At 32.4% G+C, this 27,341-nt stretch overlaps 4 protein-coding genes across 4 annotated transcripts; 3 read left to right on the top strand and 1 right to left on the bottom strand.

The window, feature by feature from the left end:
* Positions 1-536: 536 nt before the first annotated feature.
* LOC107623535 (protein COBRA) lies at positions 537-3,866 on the top strand. Its single transcript, XM_016325853.3, has 6 exons — positions 537-796; positions 1,389-1,468; positions 1,812-2,268; positions 2,448-2,604; positions 2,746-3,017; positions 3,384-3,866. The coding sequence occupies exons 1-6, from the start codon at positions 721-723 to the stop codon at positions 3,668-3,670; spliced, it is 1,329 nt and encodes a 442-aa protein (XP_016181339.1). The 5' UTR covers positions 537-720; the 3' UTR covers positions 3,671-3,866.
* Positions 3,867-3,896: 30 nt separating this feature from the next.
* Positions 3,897-6,688, bottom strand: LOC107623533 (COBRA-like protein 4). The gene is made up of 6 exons (XM_016325852.3): positions 6,505-6,688; positions 6,321-6,400; positions 5,299-5,755; positions 4,967-5,114; positions 4,559-4,845; positions 3,897-4,348 (listed from the first exon to the last, which is right to left on the bottom strand). Exons 1-6 carry the CDS (start codon positions 6,605-6,607, stop codon positions 4,050-4,052), a joined length of 1,374 nt encoding a protein of 457 aa, XP_016181338.1. The 5' UTR covers positions 6,608-6,688; the 3' UTR covers positions 3,897-4,049.
* A 12,601-nt stretch (positions 6,689-19,289) lies between these two features.
* On the top strand, positions 19,290-22,187 carry LOC107621128 (UDP-arabinopyranose mutase 3-like). The gene is made up of 4 exons (XM_021114155.2): positions 19,290-19,692; positions 20,497-20,747; positions 20,821-20,989; positions 21,578-22,187. The coding sequence occupies exons 1-4, from the start codon at positions 19,324-19,326 to the stop codon at positions 21,962-21,964; spliced, it is 1,176 nt and encodes a 391-aa protein (XP_020969814.1). The 5' UTR covers positions 19,290-19,323; the 3' UTR covers positions 21,965-22,187.
* A 1,941-nt stretch (positions 22,188-24,128) lies between these two features.
* Positions 24,129-24,695, top strand: LOC107621129 (acyltransferase Pun1-like). Its single transcript, XM_016323166.1, has one exon. The coding sequence runs from the start codon at positions 24,129-24,131 to the stop codon at positions 24,693-24,695; it is 567 nt and encodes a 188-aa protein (XP_016178652.1).
* Positions 24,696-27,341: the final 2,646 nt, after the last annotated feature.

Below are 27,341 nucleotides of genomic sequence, written 5' to 3'. Positions count from 1 at the left end.
AACAATTTTTATCTTATAACACACCATATGCTTACATGTTATAAAAGTTTGATTATTTATTGATTACAGATTTAATCATTTTAATAATTAATTATTTAGTTGAAAAAAGATGCGTGAATAAATATATATTAATATATATAAATACATATTAATTAAGTTGATGGTTGATTTTTATTATGTATATAATATTTTTTATTTTAGTACACCAATATATATCCAATGAAGTAGGATAATATTGTCTAATGAAAATAAAATATATATGATTCAGTTAATGAAAAAAGTTATATTTTTGTTAATATTTGAATTTAATCTGATTATTACATTTTATTCCGAAGTATAAAAATACTATTTATGATAGCAAACACTAATATAATTACACGAATCTAACAAAGGTCAAAGTTCAAACACTTAATAGGTGTAACGATATCACATAAATTTCATAAAATTAATAAGAAGGGTATTATAGATATTTGCTTTGGAAATATCCGCATCAGATCTTGGCAAAAAATAAATAAATAACAATCCGAAGAAAGAATGCTTATAAACGTGCGTAGAGAGTTTCATTTCATGAGAGCCAAAGTTCGTTTCAAATTAAGAACATAAAAACTTTGGTGTATACATCATACATGTATATATATAGAGAGGCCTATAGTATATACCATATTTAATTTGGTGCAGATCTTTGAAGAAGTTACGCAAATCTGCACCAAGAAAAAATTAATGGAGTCTATGTTGTTGTCGTCAATCTCAGCATTACTTCTGTTACTGCTCTCTTGCTTCACATTCACTTCTACAGGTAATGCCATTGCCTTGCTTCACATTCTTCAGTTTTCTTTTTCAACGAAATGAAGAAGTTGGTAGAATAAAAAAATAAACGTGTATTAAATTAGTTTTCGAAATTTTATTTACATAAAAGTGTAGTATTAATTCCTAATGGTTGCATTCTTGCTTAATTGCTTTGCTTTTGTTGGGTCCCACTTCCCTAAGATTTTGTTTTGGTGTTTTTTTTTCCCGCTAGCCACTTTGTTTTGAAAACTTGACTAACTGAATTGATGATGGGAGCTTCAAGAAGGGCATTATTGTCACTGCCAAGATTTGAAATGAACGGATCATGGATTCATGGATCTTTATTGTTGCTTAATTTTTTTTTTTTTAAGAATCTATACTGACTCCTGTGTCGGTTCATAGTTTTTAAGCTTGCTGCATTTTGTAATTCAACTTATTTTTCAGCAGAGTATCATGCAGGAAGTGTGATGTTGTTTATGAATCTATTTTACTCTTTCATGTCCACTAGGGAAAACAATTTAGTGGTATACTGAAATTTTGATTTGATAACGAAATCATCATTAATATTTTCTTTTTTTTTTTATTTTCTTTTCATGTGACAGATGCCTATGATGCACTTGATCCAACCGGTAACATAACGATCAAATGGGACGTCATTAGCTGGACTCCAGATGGCTATGTTGTAAGTTAACTCGATTAAGTGCGACAAAAAAAAAACTTTTAGAATTTAATTTTTATGCACTGTCACTTTAGAACTTGAACAAAAAAGTGTGGTAGTTAACTGTTTTTGTCCACATGTTATTACTTGAACTTAAACAATGAGCAATTCAAGGGTTTGTTTGGTTTGAGAAAACCTTTTCTATTTTCGTTTTCAATGTTTTATGTTTTCAATTTTTCATTACAAAATTTTGAAAATCATACAGGGCCTAGTATGCCTCTAAGGAACAATGCAATTGTTTTCATTTTCTTTGAATTCAAATGCACATTGGCTTACATATCCAATCCTCTTGCCTTGGATTGAGCAGGCTGTGGTATCAATGTACAATTTCCAACAGTATCGCCATATTCAGGCGCCGGGGTGGTCGTTAGGGTGGTCGTGGGCCAAGAAAGAAGTAATATGGAACATGATGGGAGGGCAGACCACAGAGCAAGGAGACTGCTCAAAGTTCAAAGCAGGCCAACCACATTGCTGTAAAAAGGACCCCCTAGTCGTTGACTTGCTCCCGGGGACTCCTTACAACCAACAGATCGCCAATTGCTGCAAAGGGGGTGTCCTGAGTTCGTGGGCTCAGGACCCCAGCAATGCTGTTAGCTCATTCCAGGTCAGCGTTGGTTCGGCCGGAACAACTAACAGAACGGTCAAGTTGCCGCGAAACTTTACCCTCAAGGCACCTGGTCCTGGATACACTTGTGGCCCTGCAAAGATTGTTAGGCCAACTAAATTTGTTACTAGTGACAAAAGGAGAACCACCCAAGCCTTAAGTAAGTTACTTAGTTTTGTAATTACATACTTGTGGCTATTAGATTCAACTGATATAATTAGTATTAAGTTACAGCTAATGATTATTTATGCATAATGATTCGTACATTGTTAAGAAGTGTCTATGATTGCGAAATTTCTGGTTCTGTTTAGACTTAGATTGCAATTCTTTTTGTAACAGTGACTTGGAATGTTACCTGCACATACTCTCAATTCCTGGCTCAAAAGACACCAACTTGTTGTGTTTCCCTGTCATCCTTCTACAATGACACAATAGTAAACTGTCCAACTTGCACCTGCGGCTGCCGGAACAAAACAGCGCCCGGAAGCTGCGTAGAGTAAGTCACCGTTTAGTCATTCCACTGATATCTGAAACTGAAACAATCTTCTATTTCTTGCTGCAGTTCTTCAAAATGTGCTTAGAATAAGTTTGTTACCATTTTCTCAATTCTAATATCTTTTGTTTTATGTCATTACAGTCCAGACTCTACACATTTAGCTTCAGTTGTATCAGGGAAGCCTACGGATACGCCTCTTGTCCAGTGCTCCAGCCACATGTGTCCGATTCGAGTGCATTGGCATGTGAAGCTAAATTACAAGGAGTACTGGAGGATCAAGATCACAATCACAAATTTCAACTACAGAATGAACTACACACAATGGAACCTTGTCGTGCAGCACCCGAATTTTGATAATCTAACTGAGTACTTCAGCTTTAATTACAAGCCACTAATGCCTTATGAAGGCTTAAGTAAGTTCTAACTTTAATAACTATGGTCATGGATTATCTTTTTCATATGGAAGATTGAGTAGACAAGCCTGAAAAGATTGAATGCTAACAATTTAGTCTAAGATCTAAAGCAGCTTGTGACACTAGAAAGATGCACTTAGTTTGAAAAATCCACCCTCCCAAAAAACAAAATCATCTCCATTTCGATTATGTTGACAGTAGTGCCTACGTGGGTTTAGGGGAATTCGTCGGCTACCATGATCTTCTTTAGGTTCTTTTAGGACTATATTTTCAGTATTTCAGTCTTTAATGGCTAGATTGGTAGTTTACTTTAGAAGAGTATTTCATGATTTAAATAATGATTTCTTAATCTTATTTTTTTGACAGATGATACTGCTATGCTATGGGGAGTGAAGTTCTACAATGATTTTCTATCTTCAGCTGGACCCCTTGGTAATGTGCAATCAGAACTCTTGTTTAAAAAGGACAAAGAAACCTTCACTTTTGATAAGGGATGGGCTTTCCCAAGAAGGATCTATTTCAATGGAGATAATTGTGTTATGCCTCCTCCTGATGCATATCCTTGGCTTCCAAATTCAAGTTCAAGACTAGTTTTCTCTTTACTAGGCACTTTCATCATAGCCATTTTAGCTTCTCTAATCTCACTGAATTAGTTAATCAATCACATAATCTTCATACACTCTTTCTTTCTGAGTGTTGAGGACTTCTCTTTTTCACATAATCTTCATAGGAGATGCAATAAAAGGTGACTTAGAATGCATCACAGTATTTATAGGTTTAAGTATTGTATAATTCTTTTAAGTTACTTGGATGATTATTTTTTCCTATAATATAATATCCAATTGATTTCTTGGTGTTGAGATGCTTAACTCAAGCAGATTTTGATAAAAAACTTGTTTCCAATAGTCCAAAATTAGCAGATTTTGATCAAATACATATATTAATCTTCACAAAAACTTTCACCACATGTGTATCCCCCTGCTAAATTAGCACTATATTCTGTAAGCTTCTTAACTAAGTTGTCACCCTTGTTCATAAAAGAATCATAACCAAATGAAAAAATGATGCGAAAATGGTGCTGGCTACTATCGACGAAGCACTAATCAGTAGTCTATGAGCAGAGTTTGGCAAGAAAGGGTATGAATCAGGAGGTGGCAGCATGCATTCTTCACCATTGAAGTAGACCCTCCTTGGAAATGCCCATCCATGCTTGAGTGTGAATGTGTTCTTGTCCTTCTTCATAAGAATCTCAGATTGCACATTCCCTTTAGGCCCATTTTCCATCAATAGATCATTGTAGTACTTCAAACCATAGAACATTCCTGTGTCATCTGCATACACACAATTCAGCATTCACATGGTTAGCGAAACAACCTTAAGGCTATGTTTGGTAACTGTTTCAGAACAGAAAATACAAAGACAGAAACACAGAGACAATGGTCATAGACTCCTTTGTCAAGCAGGTTTGAGACAGTTAGCGAACAAGGCCTAATAGCATGAAAAAGACTAAAATATTTCGTGTGGATTCTGAAAGAACTTACTTATGGCTTCATAGGGAAGAAGTGGCATGTATTCAAAGCTATAGACTTGTGTGACATTGTTGAGATTGGGGTGTTGAATAACAAGGTTCCATAGAGTGTAATTGAGTCGATAGTCGAAGTTGATGATGGCAATCTTGACCCTCCAATAATCTTGGTAGTTGTCTTTGATGTGCCAATGCACCCTCACATGACAAAGGTGGTGTGTGCATTGTAGCAATGGTTTTGGTGTCATATCACTCTTCTTAGTCTTTACTCTCTCATCTTCTTGTAGTAACTTTGAGTCCTTCCTGGACATCCCAAACAAAAAGGAACCAAAATTAGAGCGAAATACTAAAATTATCCACAAATATGTCACGAAAAAACTTATCTGTGGAAGAATAAAAGTTCATATCTTCAAGAGTGGCTTACGTGACACAGGTATCATTATTTTGACAACCACAAGCACAGGTTGGACAAGCTGTGACTTTGTCACTATAGAAAGATGACAAAGAAACACAACAACTTGGATTCTTGGAGGCTAGAAACTGCGAATAAGTGCATGTCACATTCCAAGACACTGCACAGAAGCCAAAGAAAAAGACCAAATAACATTAGGTACTAAAAATGCTTTTACTCCTTCCGTTCTTAAATAACTGTTCGCAAACACTATCTATACATACTATTCTGTGCACGTGGACAGTTATTTAAGGATGGAAGGAGTAGTATAGTTTAGGACTAATGAGAGTTAGTGTGTTTCATACTCAAAGCTTGAGCTTTTCTCCTACGATCATCGGTTGGGATGACAGTGGCAGGCACAAGCTTAGCAGGGCCACAGGAATAGCCTGGCCCCGGACCGAGAAGCTTGAAGTTCTTGGGAAGCTTAACTGTCTTGTTAGAGGTGCCAGAGAGGCCTACACCTATCTGAAAAGCCGAGACAGCACCGGAAGGGTCCTGACCCCAAGAAGTTAGGACACCACCTTTGCAGCAGTTATTGAACTGCATGTTGAAAGGTGCTCCAGGCATTAAGTCAACAACCTGAGGGTTCCTCTTGCAGCTGTGAGGGATCTTCAACTTGAACTTGGAACAATCACCTTGTTCTGTTGCTTGAGCTCCCATCACTGTCCATATTATCTCTTTCTTTGCCCATGTCCACCCTATTGTCCATCCAGGGTTCATGATTGTCCTGTATTGTTGAAAGTTGAACACTGTCACAGTGGCCTGCATTAGTTGAATAGCTACAACATTAGTATACACATTTTGTTTGGTTGATTGAATTACTTAGCCAATCCCTATTATTTCATCAAATTTATGATTAAGTCCCTTTAACTTAAAAGCTTCCAATTGGATTCTTACACTATTTTAAATTTTGTAATTAAGTCATTGTCGTGTCAAAAACGTTAGAGTTAACAGAATATTATGAAAATAAAAAAACGTCCAAGTTTAGAGATTTAGTCTTTTAAATGTGATATCTTCAATTTCAGGAGGAATATTTTGTTCATTTTAACGACCTAATTATAAAATTTAAAACAGTGTAGGGACTCCGTTAAAAGTTTTTAAAATTACAAGGACTTAATTACAAATTTGTTAAAACTATAGAGACTAGAGTAATTTAATCTTTTTATTTTTCATAATATGCTAATTGCTATACACATTTACTATGGTGCCATTTGATTCGGCACTAGTGGTATAACTGTATAAGACTTTGTTATTGTTTTACTCTGGTCTTTTTATGTGATTAAATTACGAGTAATTTCTTTAAAATCATGATAATTTTAGAAGTTACCATATAGCCATCTGTTGTCCAGGACATGATATCCCATCTTATTGTCACATTCCCAGTTGGATCCAATGGATCAAATGCATCTACATGAACAAGGATTTCATAAGTTAGAATTAAATTAACCCTTTATTATCAGCTAAACAATTTTCAATTTTGAATAATAATGTAGTCAAGTAATTAATTATACCTGCTTGAGAAAGTATCATAAAGCATATAGCAGCCAAGATAACCACCTTGAGCTCTCGGAATTCGCAGCTTCGCCGCCGCTTGTCACCATTATCAAATTCCATGCTTAAAGATCAAAGCTTCACTCAAGTTTCAAAATGTTAATTAACACTTTCCCTAGTGTGCAAAGGTGCTAGTGTTACTTACATATATATATCATTTATATTGTAGCTAGTAGTTGTTAGGTCACTATGATATCATGTTCATCTGAAATATTATGTCTCCATCTTCTTAATTAATCATTTTGCCACCAGTTAATTAAGGTAGCATGAAGTTTTTTGTGTAATGTATATTGGTGTGTATGCAAATAAGTGGTGCGAGAGTTTTTTCTGTTTGCCTCAGGACACATCAGGTGGTAACAAGTTCAGTTTCTTGAGGTTTTCACTGAATTTTCATTCATTCGAAATCACTTTCTTCAACTTGTTGCTTATGCTTCATGGCTTGCCACTTTTCTTCAGTCTTTGCTTTATAACAAAACCTAAATTTAAATTCTGTTTTATTATATGCATTATGCTTTTTTTTCAAAAGAATTTTTCAGAATTTAAACCTGTGTCTTTTATGTATAAAATTAACTAAAAATTTGATTCACTTTTGTTAAACTAAATCTCATTGAGTAAATAGAATTCAAAATCTGGACTCAATTATGTATGCTTAAAACAATTATGGGTTTTCTTTTTAACTTTAAATCTTTTTCCATTTAACTTGCATTTATTTATTTATTTATTTTTAGTTATCAGAATCTAAAATATATATGATGGTCGCTACTTATGTATATGAATAAATTATTATTATTATTATTATTATTATTATTATTATTATGTCTATATACAGAACAAATAGGTAAAGAAAAATTTCAGGTATGGCATGTACTTTTTTGGAAGTCTGAGATTCCAATTATCATTACCATTGAGATATAATATTAAATAATACATAAGGTTCAGATTTGAGGATGAAACATATTATGCACATGAAAATTTGGAGTGTTTGTAGATCATACAACTAGCTCTTCCTTTCTTAAGTTTTTTTTGTGTTGAAATTCTTAATTTGTCCTCCACTCCTCTTGCAAGTTTAAAAAGCCTTTTTTTTTTCCAACCATATGACTTTGGCTGAAATGCACTCAGTGTTAGAAATTTTTTGTTTATTCTATTTTTGTTTTTTTATTGTATCTCGTATTAATCTTTAATTATGTTGTTCATACTTCATACACCAAAAATTAGTTATTGTGTAAAAAATATGTATTTAGTATTTGATAAAAAATTATTTGGTATACTATTATAAATAAGTTTAGTTATTGTGGTAATTAAATATCTATATGAAAAAAATGTATAATTTAATATGAAAAAATATATACAAATACATATTATTGATTTAATTACTGAGATTTTGTATGCAAGTTGTATTATTGGATTCATTTATTTAAAAGGCGATGAGAAATAATGCTAGGATAGTTAATTTTGTTTATATTTTTTTTATTTAAAAATTTTAATTTTGATGCACTATTATTACAAAATAATTTTATACGTGCATTTAATTACGTAATATTATATTATTAAAAATAACTACTATTTTTATTAGTTGTGTGAATGGTCAATTAAAAAGATCGATGTAATTGTACGACTATTACACGGTCACAACATCAAAATTAAACTTTTAAAAAAATAAAATAATATTATATTTTGTAAAAGAACAAAAAGTTAATTCATTAGGAGTTTTAAATATTTGAAAAAGAGAGAGTAAAGTAAGTTAGTAAAATTTATAAGAGGTACTTTATTTAAAATAAGTGTAATATGAATAAATCTGATCACTGAATCCAAAATCAAACTTTTTTTAACCTTTTATGTTTATGAGTTGCATTTTTTCTATTTGGCTTATGTTAAAAGTAGTATTAAATTGATATTTGGTTAAATATAGTTCTATTTAAGAGTATGTTGTTGGCTAATAGATTATTACATATATAAGGTGAAATATTTTGATTAGTTTTTAAAAATTTTTTTGGACAAATCAGTTTTTAACAATAATAATTACAACAACAACAAATTAGTTTTTAATCTTTTAGAATACTATATAAATTAGAATTTTTTATTTAAATAAAAAATTAATTTCTAATTTGTGTTGGAAACAACTAATTATTTACTTTTAGACGTACTATTTGTTTATTTTATAGGTAGTGTTATTTTTGCAAATAGTTTTATTTTGCAGGTGTATACTGTGAAATTAAAAAAAAAATTCACAAATACTTATTTCAAAATTAAAAAACAAAAAAATTAACTTATTTTTCACAAGTTATGCATGTAAAATCAGGATAAAAGAGATTTTTATTAACATTGACATTTTTTACATTTAAATTAATTATTTATTTTACTTCATAAATTTAAAAATATAAATATTAATAAAAAATATCTCTATTTAAATTTAAATAAAATATGAAAAATAAATTAATAAGAATTTAAATTTTGTGCTTTAATTCAAATTTAGTAAAAGTTGTATTTTACTACATTTATAAATATAAATCTAAATGATTAACGATTTTATACAATTTATTAAAATTTATCATTTAATTTATTATCAACTAAGAAACCATTATCAAAACTTTTGATTTTAAAAAAATACACTTAAGATATAGCCTTCCATGTGACATAGGACAAAGTAGTTTAAACTTAGAATTTTTTTAGAGTTTGAATTTAAATTATCAGATAATCGGCACCGTATTCGATGGTCCCAAAACGTTTGGATTATTAAATGATTCTATAGTAAAACATGTTTTTTAAATTTTTTAATAACTGCTAAATAGTTCATATTTAATTTTAATTATAAATTAATTTTTTATATATTATTTAATTATAAAATTTATTTTTTTATAAATTATTATTTATCATTCATCTATCATGTTTATTAATAATTAAAAACGAATTAAATTTTTCATTAATTATAATAAATATTTTAGCAATCCTAATCAATTAGAATTTTATTCTTAATGTGAAATCGTGTTTCTTGATAATTCAATCGATTGGACATAAAACATAATCGATTGAATTTTAAGTTTTTCAAAATTCAATTAATTGAAATTAGACATAAAACATCATCGATTGAATTTTAAGTTTTTCAAAATTCCATTGATTGAAATTCAAATTTTAAGATGGATTCGATCTGCGGCCAGTTTTCCAAAATCGCTTCGTACATATCCTGGACACCTTCTCCAGCGTTTTCTTGCACTTTGCAACCATTTTCGGGTATCCAAACAGCATCATGGCGCCGTCTCTAGTGACCTCAGGGAAGGAAGTCTCCCCGATCCGTTTCTCTGGCGCGTTGGGTGCTGAGATGGAAACTTAAACGAATACTACTGGTTTATTCAAAGAAGCAATGGTCCATGATGTGGTCTGTTATTAACACTAAGTGCGGTGTTTATGGCAAGTGTGAAATGTTTGCAATGCAAGTTGCGCCACTAAAACTTCACCTATCTGCACTTTTTTGAGAGGGTATGTTCCAAGGAATGCAGAGGAGTGGAACAAACAAAACTGGAGCAACGAACTGTGTTAGGACTTAGGAAGACACCTCTACAGCGTATCCTCTCACCTGTAGTGTATTTTTATTGTGTATCAATTTCAATCGATTGAATTATCAAAAAACATGATTTCACCAGCGTTTGTAGAGGTAACGAATCAAGAATAAAATTCTAATGGATTAGGATTGTTAAAATATTTATTATGATTAATGAAAGATTTAATTCATTTTTGTATTTATTTTTTATTATTAATAAATATAGTAAATAAATGATAAAATAATAATTTATAAAATAAAAAATACGTTTTATAATTAAATAAAATATATGAGGTTAATTTGTAATTAAAATTAGAAAATGACTATTTAGCAGTTATTAAAAAATTTAAAAAACATGTTTTATTTTTAGACAATTTAATGGTCCAAACGTTCTGGGACCATTGAATCCTTAGCCCAGATAGTCATATCAAAACATTTGTTACATCATATTTATTTTAAAAACTAAATAATAGTAATAATTTGACTAATTTTATTTCTTAATATTTTTTAATCACATATTGTATAAATCTAGTTGATTTTTTTAAGTTGTTTTATTATGATTATTTGTTATTTCAAATTTTAAAATCTCTAAAGTTTAAGTTTATGTGCTACCATAGATGGTTATATATTAGGTCTATTTTTTCTAAATCAAAATTCATAGTTTAAATTTATAGGTTTTTAAAAACACAATTTTTTTTAATTTGAATTTAAATTTGTATTAGTTTTTAAATTTTTTTATATTTTATTGAATAAAAACTAAAATATTTTTTTATTGATATTTATGATTAAAATTAAATATTTGTTACCATAATTTTGCCTAATAACCTGCGAAAATAAGAGTGATTCTTTTTGTTTCATTATTTCGTATTTTGTGATTGTGAATACTTATTTCTTTCTTAATTTTACAACTTGTGTTGTTAAATTAACAAATAATATGCATAAACATAAATATTTTTTAATGCAAATTGAAAACAAATGTTTTTTATTTAAATAAAAAAATAACAAATTAATATCTTATAAATAAAGTAACAAACTAATCCTATTTTTTAAAAAAATTATTGAGGTATTAAATTATTTAAAATTTTAAAAATAAAAACAATTTTTTATTTATTAAAAATACTTTGTTATTTTTATGATATAAAAAAAATTTATGATTATCTTAATGAAGTATTATTTTTTATTTAGCTATTTTAACAACCAAAAATTTGTAAAAATTGACTATTTTAACTATATTGAAAGTTCATGAACATATAAAATTTAACTATCTTAACTATGATTATCTTAACATTTAAAAAAAATCATGATATTTAAATAAATTATTTCACATACAAAATTACTTCTGTGTTAATCTTGTTTTTGTTTTCTTTTACAAAAGTATTATATTAACTATATAGTATATAAATCATTGCATAAATTATTAATACCACTATGTAATTCTTTTTATAATTTAATCAAAGTCCATCATTTTAAAGAAAGAATAAGAAGTAAGAACATCACAATCATACCGAGCCATTTGACACTAAATGCTCAATTTTATCTTTTTTTCTCTTATGATAAGGTTAGTCTTATACATTACAACAAAATTAGGCGATAAATAAATTACAAAAAATCGGACTCCGTTTAAAATTTTGATCTTCCAAAACAATAAATGGTATACTTGAAGTTTTTTCAATAGGTAAATGATGATAAAATATGAGAACCTGAAATGGAGAAATTTGATAGGGAGTAAACCTTGGAGTTGATTGAAAACAAATGTAATGTTAATTTTTTCCAACAAAGCTAAGCTTATAAATAATTAAATAGGATAATTGATATATGAAGCTCTTTGGTTTGTTGAAAATTAAATTTTTTTATTAAAGATAGGAAGACTCAGAAATTAATTTAATAATAAGTAAAAATTGGTGTAATTTAAATATATTGGTATATAATATATAATACATAGATGTGGATCTACAAATTCACAGGTCTGCAAAACGCAGTTTACGTTTTGCAGAAAAAAAAAGTGAAATAATTGCTGCCAAGCACAACCTGCATTTGCAGGGAGGCACAATCACAAGGCGAAACGTATTCTTCTTGTTCCCTGTATGCAGACCATAGCTGAATTTTAACTGTGTTGGAACACGCCAAACGCAACCTACATTTTGCAGGTGGTCAATACAAAGTGAAAACTGCGTTTTACAGGAAGACTCCTCGTATGTTAGACACATCACACGTGTACTTGAGAGGATTTTTATTTAAATGCGAAGAGAGTTGTATAAAACTTCATACATAGTGTAAGAAGAAAAAGTTTAAAGTGAGTGAGTTGAAAGAAGGAAAAAGAAATTCATGTAGAAGAAGAAGCTTGAGTGAGTGAAGAGTAAAATTAGTGAGAAAAATATTTCATAATTTTACATTATCTCAAGAACATATTATTGAATATTTAGATCATTCTCAATAGATGAGTACTTTTTGTATTTTAATTATGAATAAATTTATTTTTTGTGTTGTTGTTAGAGCTATTAGTAGATTTTGATATATAATTTAACTGTTAATTTTATTATTATTATTATTATTAATTAATAAAATATTATTATTTTTATTAGTAAGTAGAACTATAGTTATTATTATTATTATTATTATTATTATTATTATTATTATTATTATTATTATTATTGTGATGATGATGATATATTTTTGTATTAATATTAATTATTATTTTTATTATTATTATTATTAATATATTATTCAGAATATATTTATATTCTGAATAATAATAATAATAATAATAATAATAATAATAATAATAATAATAATAATAATAATAATTTATTATTATTAATAGGATAAATATCTTTTTCGGTTTTTGACATTTTTTTTGTGAGATACAGCACACTTTAATCATCTTTAAACCTCAACTAGACTCTTATTCATCAAGAAAAATGGACAAATCAATCATTATTATTGATTGACAAACAGTTGCAAAGGTGACGTGTCAGGTTGAAGCCAATGTGTCAACTCCAAATGGTTATAGAGACTAAAAACTTCCTCCCCAAAAAAAAAAACTCCTCTTTGCTTCTCCTCTTCTTCTCTCCTTTCTCCTTCTTCCTTTTCTCATTTCTCTTTGGCCAGTCACCATCATCTCCATCACCATCATTGTCAAGCTTCACCGCGACACCACCATCATCGAATTAACTTCTCTTTTCTTCTTCCTCTTCCTTTCCTATTCCTATGTCGTGCCCTGCTTCTTCCTCAGTACTCCATTGCTGTTGTCTTCCCCGATTTGAGGATGAGCCTTCGCTGTTACTTCCGTGCTCTCTGCACTGTAACCATCTCTACCACGTGTGCTTTTGCCGTTGTTCTTCTGCTCCTAATTTTTCTGCGCCGTAGCTAGCTTGCATTTGTTCTGTCTTGTTCTACTGTAATTGTCGTTCTAACTCCACGAAACTGATGCTGCCAGAGTTACCGATGCCATTGCTACTGTCGCTGTCCCTGCATCTTGCTTTTCTATGTCGCAGTCTCTGAGTTGTCAAATCGCCACTACCGCCATCTTTCGTTGCTACTGTTGGTTGTTGAAGCTGTACCAGAGAAACCGCCAGCCACCATTACCCAACCTCACAATCTCTGCCAGCTAATTACTTTGAAGTAGTGCATCTTTAGTGAAATTAAGTATCATTCTCTCAAATCCTAGGTTATGCGATTTTGATGAAAGTAGTAAACTTAATTGTGTTTGTTGTGTTGATTATTGATTGTATGATTATCATAATCGTAAGTGAATATGATTGGGATTTATGTTAGTCACAAGGGTATGGTCAGCTTGGCTATATTATAGGTTAAAATTTTAAAGAAAAAAAGGAGGAGGAACCGGAGGAGAAGGAAAAGGAAGAAGATGAAGGGACAGAGAGAAAATTTTTAGTCCCTGTAACGTATTTGGGGTACCACGTAGCACTGTTACTTGATACGTCAACGTCAACCTTTTGTCATTCGGTAGCATGGGTCGATCTATCCATTTTTCTTAATGGATAAATGTTTGGTTGAAGTTTAAGTATGATTAAGGTGTGCGTCGTTCCTCGAATAAAAGGTTATAAACCAAAAAAGATATTTATCCTTATTAATATATTATTAATAATAATTTATTAATGTATTATTATTCGAGATAATGTAATAATAATATATTATTATATCATTATTATATTCTTATTATTATGATTCTTTAATATATTATTAATTATTATTATTGTTACTTTTACTGTTATTATTATTAATAGTTGAATAAATATGTACGACTATTATTATTATTATTATTGTTGTTATTGTTAATTATTATTATAAATATACTATTCATTTTTTAATATGTATTATTAATTATTATTATCATTACTCTTACTATTCTTATTATTATTATTATTATTACTGTTAATATTATTTTAAGGTGAAAACTCAGGTGAAGTCGACTTCACGTGAATTTGATATCTGAGAGTCGTTAGATGAAAATTTAGTCGGATAAGTCAAATCATCTAACGATTCTCAGGTATCAACTTCACGTGAAGTCGACTGCACCTGAGTTTCCACCTTATTTTAATAGTACTAATATATTAATATTGTTATTTTTCTTTTTGTAGGTTATCAAAAATTTATTGTCCAAAAAAATTGATCTGCCAAAAACTTATAACGAGATAGCTGCAACGGTTCTAGTATCAACTGGGTTCTACCATGTTTCGCGAATAGGCGAAATGAGAGGACATATGCACTGTTGAGTGCTTTTGTGGAACAATGGAGGCCTGAAACACATACGTTTCATCTTTCAGTCAGCAAAGTGACTGTGACACTTTAAAACGTGACACATATACTTGGCCTCCCGGTTAATAGAGAGCTCGTGACGGGTAGAACGGAGTAATGGACAACAGTCAGGAGTTCTTGGTGGAAAACTGCTTAGCTATTTTTGGTAGGCCGCCCGGTCTGGACATCACATATTGGGGAAGGTAAACCTTGCAGGGGTTTGGCGATGCAGAGATATCGAATCGTTAGATACACAGGAGTCGATCGAGTGGTATGTTCGGGCTTATATTTTCTTCATGCTTGGAACGGTTGTATTTTCAGACAAGTCGATGAATTCTGTAAACTCGAATTTTTATTTCTTCTTCGAGATTTTCACCGCATTCGACTCTATAGTTGTGGGGTAGCTAGTCTGGCACATTTGTACAGGTCATTGTGTCTTGCATCATGATACAATGTAAAGAGATGGATTACCCTCTTATTCTACTTTTTATTTGGGCATGAGAGCGTATGCCTTTTTTAGCAGCTATTTCCCGCAATGAGCTTGCCGTTGTTGGTGTTTCACTTGCAAAACGGTAATGGTTATCATCATTATTATTTTTACTATTGTTGTTAATATTATTGTTATTATTATTGTTATTATATTGATTATAACCATTCTAAACTTATTTAGGTGGAGTCATTGGCGCTGGCTAATGAGATATACGCGAAGGTCTACAACGCACTTTAGACAACAACTAGATGACATGGGGGTCAATGATGTACGTTTTAACAATTTCTGCTAAGAAGCTTATTATGTCTAATAATATAACTTATCGTCGTCGTATTTACTAATGTCTAGTTTATATGGCGGCCATATATGAGATTGGTGGTTTCTGACGGCCTATCCGTAATTTTGGTAGTGTGCTCCACAAAGTCTCCGTTGTCATTTGAATGTATAGAGTGGCACCCAACAGACCGAGTAAGACGTCAATTCGGGTTTGAATAACTTCGACCGGAGGAACCATTCCATATTGGTGATGCTCATTGTAGGCGTTGACCGGCACACAGAACCATGATCGGAGCAACAGGAACAGGGTTTGGGTTAACATGTGAATTTCTGACCCCTTATAATACACTGCAGCTAGGGGACGAAATTGTCAATTTCCATCCTCTTCTGATGTACTATAAGTGGTACACACAACAGTACAGAAATCACCTACGGTTGTCAAATAGAGTTGTGCATGCAGAAGTCCAAGTGAATGAACCACATGCGCATTTTAAAATATGAGTATATGACTTTGTATGTTCTCACAAAGGCCATTTTGAAATTCTACAAAATTTATTGTGTATGGAATAGCAAAGAAAAATGGATATTCACAAATAAAAATCACTCTTTCGTGTGTTTGGTATAATCTCACTGTTATAATACACCCCCCACAAATTTATAATACCTTCCATAACCTCAACTTTACCTCACCCAACTTTTTTGACACTACTAACCGTAAAAAAAACTCACAAATATAAAAGATAGAAGAATGGAGCTTAGAGTTGCAAAAATAAAGAAATTGACAATGGTATTTATAACCAAGACTCTCGTTAAAATATTTTGTTTTAAACAAAATGTAAGCTATATTTTACAGCTTTCAATAAAAAAAATTTAACTAATATAAAACACAACCTGCATTCAATAAAAAAAAAATAAAAACACCAAACATAACCTGTATTTTGCAGACTTTAAATTTAAAAAATTAAAGAAAACAAATTGCTACCTACATTTTATACTAACACCATATCAATATAATTACTTTATACATATTTATTTTAACACTAAACTCTATATTTCTTTCCATATAAAAAAAAATCAGCCTCAATTTGTACTTTAGATCAACAAAATGTATATATATAAAAATTGATGGATCTCAATTATGCCCTTGGGCCTTGTATTCTGTCACTAACTTGGTTACATATAATATAAAACAACTCAAATCCTGTTCAAAAAATCTAATAATAACTCAAACCCGTCTTCAACTTGAGTGCACGAGCTCAAATAAATAAAATGCTTACTAGGGGTGTTTGCGGTGCGGTTTGGTTCGGTTTTTAAAGAAAAAGTCATCCGATCCGATCGTTTAATTATTCTGCGATTCGGTTTGGTTTAGTTTTATTTCAAGTTCATCCGAACCAAACCAAACCAATTAAAATCGGTTTAGTTTGGTTCGGTTTGTTCGGTTTTTTCAATCAAATAAAAAAAAATTCTACCATACTATATATTATGCAAAGTCATAACATTGAAATCGACAAACCAAAATACACAATAGGTAACAAAGTCTTGATCTAATGAAATATAACGACAACAGAATTCAAAGACGACAATTAAAGAAGTTTAATAGTTCAACAATCAACACAACTGAAAATAAAAATAAATTGTCATTAAACTTCTTAATGCAAACCAACCTGAAAAAAAAAAAACAGTTACATAATAGGAACAAGAAGAACACCAACAACAATAATAATTATAATAATAATAATAATATGAGGAGAACAATTCCTACCATAACAACTTAACAAGATGTACTCAATCAGACTCAACACCAGAATCTTCTTCATTGGGATCACGAGTGGGTGCAACTTCTACAAAATATATAAAACAAGAAACAATCATAACAAATAATATATATTAATAAAAACTAGATTAAAATAAATCAAAACCAGATAATCTTAATAATAAATCAATCACAGAAACAAGCAGCTGAAGTTTAGATCATTAAGCAGCAGTAAACAAGCAATAAACTCAACAAAACCAGATAATCAAGCACAGAACCAGCAATAAACAAGCACAGAACCAGCAATAAATCAAGCACAGAACCAGCAATAAACAAGCAGCTGAAGTTTAAATCATTAAGCACAGAACCAGCACTGAATAACTGATAAACTGATAAACTGAACAATAAACTGATAAACTGATAAATCAATAGACTGATAAACTGATAAATCAATAGACTGATAAACTGAACAATAGACTGATAAATCAGCAATAAACAATAAATCAGCAATAAACAATAAACTGATAAATCAGCAATAAACAATAAACTGATAAACTGACATGTTATAACCCTAGGCCTAAATTGAACAACAAATCAGCAAAGTTTACCTGAATAGATGGCTCGGGCTTCATATGCACTTGAGTCGGACAATCGGTGGCCAGGTGGGTGGGCTCCAGAAATGCTGCTGGGTGGACTGGAGGCGGCGAGGTCGGAGGTGGCTCCAGAAACGCTACTGGGTGGAAGCTGGGTCGTGCACCGGCGGTGGGGGTTCTCCTCTGTTTCGGCGGTGGGATTTGGAGGAACTGAGGAAGGCTTCGACTCTCAACGAGGTGGGTGACTCAGGCTGTCTCCGTGGCTGGGTGAGTGGGTGCGCAGGCCGCACGGCGAGATATGGTGGCTCACTGGCTCAGGCTGGCTCCGATCTGGGATTTGGAGAGGGATTTGGAGAGGGACTCGCGCTGTCGCGCATGGGTTTGGCCATCTGGGGAAGGAGAAAGATGTGTTTGGGGGACAGGGGGAGTGGGGGTGTGGCCGTCTCACACTTTCACGTCTGGGGAGTGGGGTAGGTAGTTTTTAATTTTTAGGGTTTTGGGAAGAACCAGTTCGGTTCGGTTCGGTTAGGGTTTTGGTGGTGAGAACTGAAAACCGAACCGAACTGCAAAAAAACAGCAACACATTATTTTTTTCGGTTTTTTCGATTTTCGGTTAATTTGGTTTCGGTTTTTTCGGTTCGGTTCTTCAGTTTAGTTCGGTCCGGATCGGTTTTGAACACCCCTAGTGCTTATTATGTTAAAAAAGCCATTTTTTATTTTTTATTAGATATTTTTAATAATAATAATATAAAGAAATATCTTCAATATGATATATTAAAAATTTAATTTAAAAAAAAATATTTTTTTAAAATAATTTATCTTTTTCCTATTTTGACAAATATTACTTAATATACTGGAGTAAAGTGTGTAAGCAAAAAAATATGTTCGTTCCCTTTTTACAATAAAAAATGAACTTTAATCTTTGGTCTCTTATTTGGATTTATAAAAATGGCTCCAAAAGTATTGAAGTGGATTTTTAGAGAGAAACAAAAATAAAAAATTAAACCTAATCGCGATAAGATAGCATTTAAAAATATACTAATTTTTTAATGTGCAAATAATATTTTAAATGATATTATTTACACATTAAATCTGATGTTCAATTTAGACATTTCTTAAGTTCGATTATAAAAATAAATAAATAAGAGATCAACAAGACTCACAAATAATTGATGTCCAAATCAAAACTACAACAAGAAAATTTTAATAAAAGAAAAACATTGTTTCACAAGTTTGTTTTCTTAGTAATTCTTGTCTCACACAAGAAATCACAAAGTCCCCAATGCTTCAAAATAAAAACAAAAGCCTCCTCAAATCCACCACCACAACAAAACATTATTAAACAAAAACAACACCATCCTCCTCCCAAGTTCAACAATGTTTTCACTCTCACCCATTGAAACCACAACAATGTTGGAACCAACACCACCACCATCTTCGCCGCCCCCCTCGACCCTGAAGGACGAGGTGGACATCGTGATTCCGACTATAAGGAATGTGGATTTTTTGGAGAAGTGGAGGGCCTTCTTTGAGCCCTACCACCTCATCATCGTCCAAGACGGTGATCCTTCCAAGGTCATTAAGGTGCCTCAAGGATTTAACTACGAGCTTTATAACCGAAACGATATTAATAGAATCTTGGGATCCAAGGCATCTTGTATCTCCATCAAAGACTCTGCTTGCCGTTGCTTTGGTTTCTTGGTTTCCAAGAAGAAGTACATTTTCACCATTGATGATGATTGCTTTGTGAGTCTATATATATTCCCACCAACTCAAATTCTAAAGAAGCTTTGTTAATTACTATTGTTTCTTAAGTTATAGGAAAAATCAAATTTCCTCTTAATCCATACTTTATTTTAAACATCCTTTTAAATTCTAAACAATTTTTTTTTGTTTTTCTTAAATTACGAAGTTAATAAATACATTTGATTTTCACCTTCTATATATAAATATAATTAAGAATAAGTAAAAAACACTAACTTTTAATTAGTTAATATTAATTAGCTTTTTATTATAAAATTATTTTTAATTTTTATTTTTTGAAAGATTTATAATTTAGATTTTATTTATATAAAAAATTAGCTGATACTTGCTAACAAAAATTAATTCTCTAATTGAATTCTATACTTAATTTGTATTAAAATATTTTTAGAATTTCTATACCATATCAACTTTGTCTACAATTTTCTTAATATGAATTATTATTACACCCTGGAGCTATATTATTCTAACTGGCAATCTAACTATAGATGTGTAATTTTCCTTTGTAAATTAAAAGTGGATATGATATGAACATGTTGATTTCTTACTAATCGATTTTTGAAAGACCAAAGAACTATACAAAATATATATAAGGGTAACATTTGGTGTACACTAATATCAGTTATTAGTATAAGATATACGTTAAAATAAAAAATATAAATTAAAAATAATTAAATAATATATATTTATAACTAATTTTAGGGTTGTATATATAATTGTTTCCATGTTTTATTACTCAAACACTTTGAATGGTGGTGAATTTGATGCATGCATATGTAATATGTATAGGTTGCTAAAGATCCATCAGGAAAAGACATAAATGCCCTGGAGCAGCACATAAAGAACCTTGCGACACCATCAACACCATATTTCTTCAACACACTGTATGATCCGTACAGAGAAGGAGCAGATTTTGTTCGTGGATACCCATTTAGTCTCCGTGAAGGTGTTCCAACTGCAGTTTCTCATGGCCTCTGGCTCAACATTGCTGATTATGATGCCCCAACTCACCTTGTCAAGCCTCTCGACAGAAACAAAAGGTTCATTTTTTTTAGTAAATTAATATTATTATATATAAATATAATGTGATGATTTTGATGATGACTATGACAGGTACGTAGATGCAGTGATGACAATTCCAAGGGGGGCGCTGTTCCCAATGAGTGGTATGAATTTGGCATTCAACCGTGAATTAATTGGGCCTGCCATGTACTTCGGCCTTATGGGAGATTCTCAGCCCGCTGGACGCTATGCTTCTATGTGGGCTGGTTGGTGTGTCAAGGTATGTATTTTTTAGAGAAAAGACAACGAGATCCTTATTTTCCGTCTCTGATATTTTTTTTATGAGACTAATTCGCACATCTATTAATATTTTTTATCGATATTAACGAAATAAGCCTATATAACATGTTAAACTGTTGATTTGTCCATTAAAAATCAACTAGAATTAACAATTTTTTTTTGTCGAAAGTTTTGTTATCTTTTAAAAATAATTATCAATGTCATTTAATTTTTATTTTTATTTTTTATTATCTTTTTTAAATACATTAACTAAATTTATTGTGTAAAATTAAGAAATATTAATAATTTTTAAATTATTTTTATTTATAAAAATTAAATAAAGGATATATTAGTAATTAATGTATTATGTAAATATATTTTGAAGAAAAATTATTAACACAAGGCTAACTAGTATCACAAAATTAAATATCAATGGCTAAAAAGAGTACTTTTTTGTTTGGAGCCTCGTAGTTCTTCGAAAAAATTATCATAAAACGATTGGATATTCACTCGTATTTTAGATTTAATTATTTTGATAGTCTTTATAATTTTATCAAATTTATTTATTGTATGGATCGGACGAATGCAGGTGATAAGTGATCATTTGGGAATAGGGGTGAAGACGGGTGTTCCATACATATGGCACAGCAAAGCAAGCAATGCATTCTTGAACCTCAAGAGGGAGTTGAAGGGAATCTTTTGGCAAGAAGAGTTGATCCCATTCTTTCAATCCGTATCGCTTTCGAAAGAATGCGATACGGCGCAGAAGTGTTACATAGAGCTCTCAAAGCAAGTAAGGGACAAGCTCGGCAAAGTTGATGATTACTTCAACAAACTTTCAGATGCAATGGTCACGTGGATTCAGTGCTGGGATGAACTCAACCCACCATCATCACAATCACAATCACAAGTGCTTTCACTTTCACTTCCGCTTCATGATGATGCTGCAATAATCTTGTCTAATGGTTCAGCATAGTCACTACAATAATCATCAATGAATTGTTATATGCTTTAATTTGTCATTTAAATTCTTGCGGCTCTATAGGCACAATAATAATGGATATATCAGGATATATGCATGGTTCTCAGTAAATCATTTTACTTTCTTTTTGTTTTAATGTTCCTAGAATAATAACAATAAGAAGAACTGGGTGGTCTGATATTTAATTTTCAATATGTATTTGTCTTCGAGGGTGAAATTGGAATCATGTAGCTTATTATATATTGTTGTGGTTGTTGTGAGACTATGTTAACTTTGAAATACGTAAGGGACGTTAATCATATTACTTTGACATTGTTTGTTAATTAGATTAATCTTTGTTATTGTTTTGTGGTGTTTAATTTTACTTGTGAGTTGCTTGTAAATTCTAGGAATAAGTATTGGTTTAGAGTGTAATTGAAATTATCCTTAACTTCTTTTTTAATTTTAAAATTTCCTCAACTTTATATTTATATTTAGTGTTAAAATCATCATTTTAAACACTATAATTTTTTAAAGAAGAAATTAACTTATGTACCCATGAAAGATACAAACACAATGTAACTATGTAAAAAAGAAACGATATTTGTAACTGTAACACCCTACCACACAAAGCTTTACGCTTAAGTCGTAAAACAGAGGTGATGTGGTATTACGACCTCTAAAATAAAATAAGTGCATATAATAGCAGAAGAGTTATAATATGCTAGGAGCCTTGAAGGATAGGGAAAATAAAAATCGCGAGATAAAAGCGCAACGCTCAAGGAACGAGTTAACTTGCATGCTAAGAAAACTGTAACTGTCAAACATAAGATAACAGAAGTAGGAATAGAGTGCCAAAGATACAAAATAACAAGCTCCTAACTCAGCCTGCGAAGTCAAGACTGGCCAGAGAATATTTACACATATATACATACATATCCAAAACCCAAAAGTACATACACACAATCCTGCCCCTCCATAAACCTCTAAGAGGATCAAAAAGGACAAGTTATGCGGAGAGAAAGCTAAGTACATATATATACATCACTGTACAACAAAACTATACAACAACACTATCCAGTAACCCCTCCGCTTTAAGAGTCCAGACGCCTAACGAGATGGCTCCCGACCTGCATCTGAAAAACAATAACATAGTATGGAATGAGAACCGGAGGTTCTCAGTATGGTAAAGGAAGCAAGAGTGAACGTTTCTCTCAAGCTAATTGGATCCTAAAACATCAGAAATCAAAGAAATTCAATATTCCCACTTAAAATTCGAAAATTGGGGGAAGATGAAGCTGAGAGTGAAATAGCAAGTTACCTATGAAATTGTTCCGGTAAAAATGTAGAGCTTGACGCGGTGAACGCGTGGCCGCAAACGGTGCGGCGATTGGAGCTCGGACGGAGAAGTTACGGGGATCGGAAGTTAACGTAACAATTTTGACGTTCTTCCTTTCTTCTCCCTGATGCTCTTCGACGCTGCCAAAAATGGGGAGAAGAAGAACGTAGGTTCACTTAAAGGGCTGGTCCGGTTGGGCCCGGTTTAACCGGTTCGGCCCGTTCGGTCTAATTTTGGACCGATTTTTTCGAAATTGGTGTCAAAATTCTCGTTTCGATGAGCTCTATCCTAATTTAATATAATATTCACATTTCTAATCTTCCTTATTAAAAATTAATTTATTGACTAATTATCTACTAATTTAACCGGGGTTTACAGTAACCATGAAAGATGTCTTCCGTATGATAGAAGTACTTAAACTCTAAAAAACTATTAAAAATCCCAAATTGCCCTTTCCTCCACCACTGCTATCATCATTCCCAATTATTCATGGTGTGCTGCTGCACCTCTCCTTCCCCACCGCTACCGCCACCGTCACCATTGGGCGCTATTTCTCTATTCACAACTCTCATCGTTCTCAATTTTGCATTAACACTAGCTGCTATTTCCTCCAAACACTAAGTGGAGGTGTGGTACTCCTTTGAAAAGACAACAATAGAAATCTTAAATCTGTAACAGAAGTAGAGGAGTGAGATGCTGCGAAAGAAGGAGAAGAAGAAGATGAAGAACAAGAGAGACAAAACAACAGTAGCAATGGTGGGCAGCAACAAGCACTTTCTTAATAACCCAATCCAAGTTAATCTGTTTCCTCTATTTTCACACAATTTGGCCAGAACCAATATGAACAACCCAGAGCATGATCCCATCATGGCCATTCAAATCAACTGCTTCCATTACGAAAGAATTGCAATCACACTCTGCGCCTCTCACAAGCTCGGCAACATTTCCACTCTCATCAACTTCGTCAATGACTGGGCAGCCATCACCAACCACCACCAAGATCAGAACCACCCATTACCCTCTCCGTCCTTACTGGACATTAGAATGTCCATTTTCTCTCAAGGAGACCTGTCGGTTTACCAAGAGAAACCCTACTTTGGTCTCCCAAAATCGGTCTACAAGAGGTTCGTGTTCGAAGCTTCCAAAATCGAAGCCCTCAAAGCCACGGTTGCACCGATTCATCTGACAAGATTTGAAGCGGTGGAAGCACTAATTTGCAAGTGTACAACTTCTGCACTAGGGTTAAGTCCTAACTCCTCGTTGTTAAGCACGATTGCGGTGAATCTCTGCAAGAAGATGGATCCTCCTGTTCCAAACAAGACCTTAGGAAACATGATAATTTTCTTCATATTTGGCAGTGGTGGTGCCGGTAGTGGTAGCGGTGGCAGTGGCGTTGGGGGAGGGTGAGGTGTAGCAGCACGCCATGAATAATTTGGGGATGATGGTAGCAGTGGTGGAGAGAAGGACAATTTGGGATTTTTGAATAATTTTTTAGAGTTTGAATACTTATGTCATACAAAAAGCATCTTCCATGGTTACAACTATCGTTTCTTTTCTACATAGGTACATTTGTCAGCGTCTGCATCTTTTATGGGTACATATGGTAATTTATTCTTTTTTAAATAATAGAAATACCATGGTTCTGAAAATTAGACCGGACCGGCCGGTTCGAACGAATTAATCGGGAACCAATCCTCTAGCCGGTCCGGTCGTCCTCAAAAATCGGCCTGTAAAAAATCGGTAAAAAACCAGACAAATCGGTGGATAACCGATAAACCGGATGAACCGGACCGGTTTTTTTCCAAGGTCCGGTTCACTGTTTAACATAAAAACGTCAACGTTTAAAAATAAATAAATAAATAAATAAAAACGAAAAGCCCAAAACGACGCAACAGCAACACGAGCCCCTTTCCTTTCTGATAAACAAATTGAAACAAACCCTAGCAGCCACCTTCTCCAGTCACCATTCACCTCACCTCACCTCCTCAACCCTAATTTTCTCTTCTAACTTCCTCCAACAAACTCCACCATCACTACCACAATTGATGCCGAATCGGAGCTTCTGTCAGCGAAACTGCCACCGTCGCGGATCGAAGCAGCTGCCAGCAGCGTCGTCATCTTGAACTCTGAACTCTGAAGCTTCTGGCATCGCGAACGTCTACTCAGCCCTGTTCTTCTCACTGTCGCCAACGTGCTTGTTCACCTCGCCGTTGTTCCAGTGCCTCCAGAAGCTTCCTTCCTCCAACAACAAGTTCACCTACAACTGCGACAACCACACCTTCAACTTCCTCGTCCATAATGGCTTCATTCGGTTCCTCTATTTTTCTTTCTAGATCTGTTTCCTCTGATTCAATTTTGTGTATATATGTATGCATTTTTGTGTAAATTGTGTTGTTTTGAATTTGATTTGTTTTGTTTGAATGGTGCAGTACTGAAATTGATCTGGTTTTGAAACTTTAATTAAAATAAAAAAAGAAAACTGATCCTCTTCTGAGCTCACTATCACCGTCGTTCCTCCCTCGCCGTGTCTCCAGTAAGCCGCTGCTTCTTTAGTTTCGATTTCTAAGATTCTGGCTTCTGAGTTGATTTTTTGTACTAGATTCTGAATTGGGATTGTGTTCTGAGTTGGATTGTTCCTTAATGTGAGTCTGAATTTAATTTGGATTGTTTCACTTAGTTGTTTCACTTAGTTTTTCTGTTTCTGAATTTGGAGGTTGAGTTGTCTGTATTCTGAGTTTTTGTTGTTAAAAAGCATTGAATTTGTTGAACCTAGTTAGGGTTTGGTTAGTTATAAGAGGCTTGTTGCACAATAAGAGATTTCATCAATGTGTTGTTCAATTGAATTGTATATTGGCAGCCCAAAAAGGGATAATTGAATTGTATAAGAGAATTGACGTTGAATAATTAGCCTTGGCTTGACAATGTTGCCTGCAAGATCTTTAATTTTCTGCAGTTTGAGTGGAAATTCTGCCTCAGTTAGTTGTTTTAAAGTTATCAATAAATTTAATTCAATCTAAATATATCAATGAACTTTTCATCTTCAATTTTTATTATATCTTAAATTCTATTAAAAATTTTTTACTTAAAAATTAATAAATTTAAATATATAAAATTATATATTAAATTTTTAATAATTTTATTTAATATTTAATTAAATCGGTTGAATTTCGGTTGAACTCCGGTCGAACCACTAAACCAATAAATCAGTCACCTCACCGGTTCATTAACCGGTCCGGTTCTCGCAACCTTGAGAAATACCATTTGTTTTGTTTCAATGGCATCATGTCTACTACCACACTATTGCTGTCCTCTTTATAGTCATTATCACTAATAAGACCACACTTTAAATTCTTCACATTCAATAACTTCAGTAAATAATTTCTTCAAATTTAGCAACACCACCACCAAAAGAAAAAGAGAGAAAATCTTGCATTCAAAATATTTTTTAATATTTTATTTTCTCCCAAAATAAACAATCAAGAGCCCGAACCACACACTATCATCACCATTTAAAGCATAAAGTTATTTTTTTCATGTTTTTTTTTTCAGGAATTCTTTGTTCATGTTTTACTGCACACAAACAAACACACATAACATTACTCAGTCTACATTGAGAATCCTAATTTGAAATCATTGAATCCTAACTTCAGAAAATTAGGAACTTGAACCCTATCTTACTCGTGGTGGCGGTGACAATGATGTTGCATGGTGGTGGTGGCAGCAAACGTAGACGGAAAAGTTGTGGCATAGAGGTGGCAAGGGACATCACTGAGGTAGCGGCACAATACAAAAAAGCTATGACGACAGGGACAGCACATCAGTGACATCATAATGAAGAGGGAGGAGAGAGGAAGAGAGGTGCGGGTAGTGCTACTGAAAACACATGGAGAAGTTGCCGGTGGTGCGACAAGGGAAAAGAGGGAAAGCCAAACAGTGTGGAGGGAACCGATAGAAGATATGCAAGAAGAAATTGCAAAGAGTTTAGTGATGCAATGGGGTAGCTCCAGCGGCAATACAGTGACTTAAGAGGAGCGAAAATACGAAAAGGAAGTG

This window comes from Arachis ipaensis, chromosome B10, assembly GCF_059453495.1.
Source record: "Arachis ipaensis isolate K30076 ecotype BB chromosome B10, ASM5945349v1, whole genome shotgun sequence".
In the NCBI taxonomy this organism is placed as follows: Eukaryota; Viridiplantae; Streptophyta; class Magnoliopsida; order Fabales; family Fabaceae; genus Arachis; species Arachis ipaensis.
Note: the sequence above shows the minus strand (reverse complement) of the source record. Positions and strands in the feature narration are given on the sequence as shown.

What these genes read in the sequence shown, in the direction of transcription:
- LOC107623533 (XM_016325852.3), bottom strand. Translation starts at nt 6,607, where the DNA reads ATGGAATTTGATAATGGTGACAAGCGGCGGCGAAGCTGCGAATTCCGA. An exon ending in GAGAAAAGCTCAAGCTTTGA is followed by an intron (nt 5,115 to 5,298) that starts GTATGAAACACA and finishes GCTTCTGTGCAG; the next exon opens with TGTCTTGGAATGTGACATGC. An exon ending in AATAATGATACCTGTGTCAC is followed by an intron (nt 4,846 to 4,966) that starts GTAAGCCACTCT and finishes TGGGATGTCCAG; the next exon opens with GAAGGACTCAAAGTTACTAC.
- LOC107623535 (XM_016325853.3), top strand. Translation starts at nt 721, where the DNA reads ATGGAGTCTATGTTGTTGTCGTCAATCTCAGCATTACTTCTGTTACTG. An exon ending in CTTCACATTCACTTCTACAG is followed by an intron (nt 797 to 1,388) that starts GTAATGCCATTG and finishes TTCATGTGACAG; the next exon opens with ATGCCTATGATGCACTTGAT. An exon ending in GCGCCCGGAAGCTGCGTAGA is followed by an intron (nt 2,605 to 2,745) that starts GTAAGTCACCGT and finishes ATGTCATTACAG; the next exon opens with TCCAGACTCTACACATTTAG.
- LOC107621129 (XM_016323166.1), top strand. Translation starts at nt 24,129, where the DNA reads ATGAACAACCCAGAGCATGATCCCATCATGGCCATTCAAATCAACTGC.
- LOC107621128 (XM_021114155.2), top strand. Translation starts at nt 19,324, where the DNA reads ATGTTTTCACTCTCACCCATTGAAACCACAACAATGTTGGAACCAACA. An exon ending in CCATTGATGATGATTGCTTT is followed by an intron (nt 19,693 to 20,496) that starts GTGAGTCTATAT and finishes TAATATGTATAG; the next exon opens with GTTGCTAAAGATCCATCAGG. An exon ending in CCTCTCGACAGAAACAAAAG is followed by an intron (nt 20,748 to 20,820) that starts GTTCATTTTTTT and finishes TGACTATGACAG; the next exon opens with GTACGTAGATGCAGTGATGA.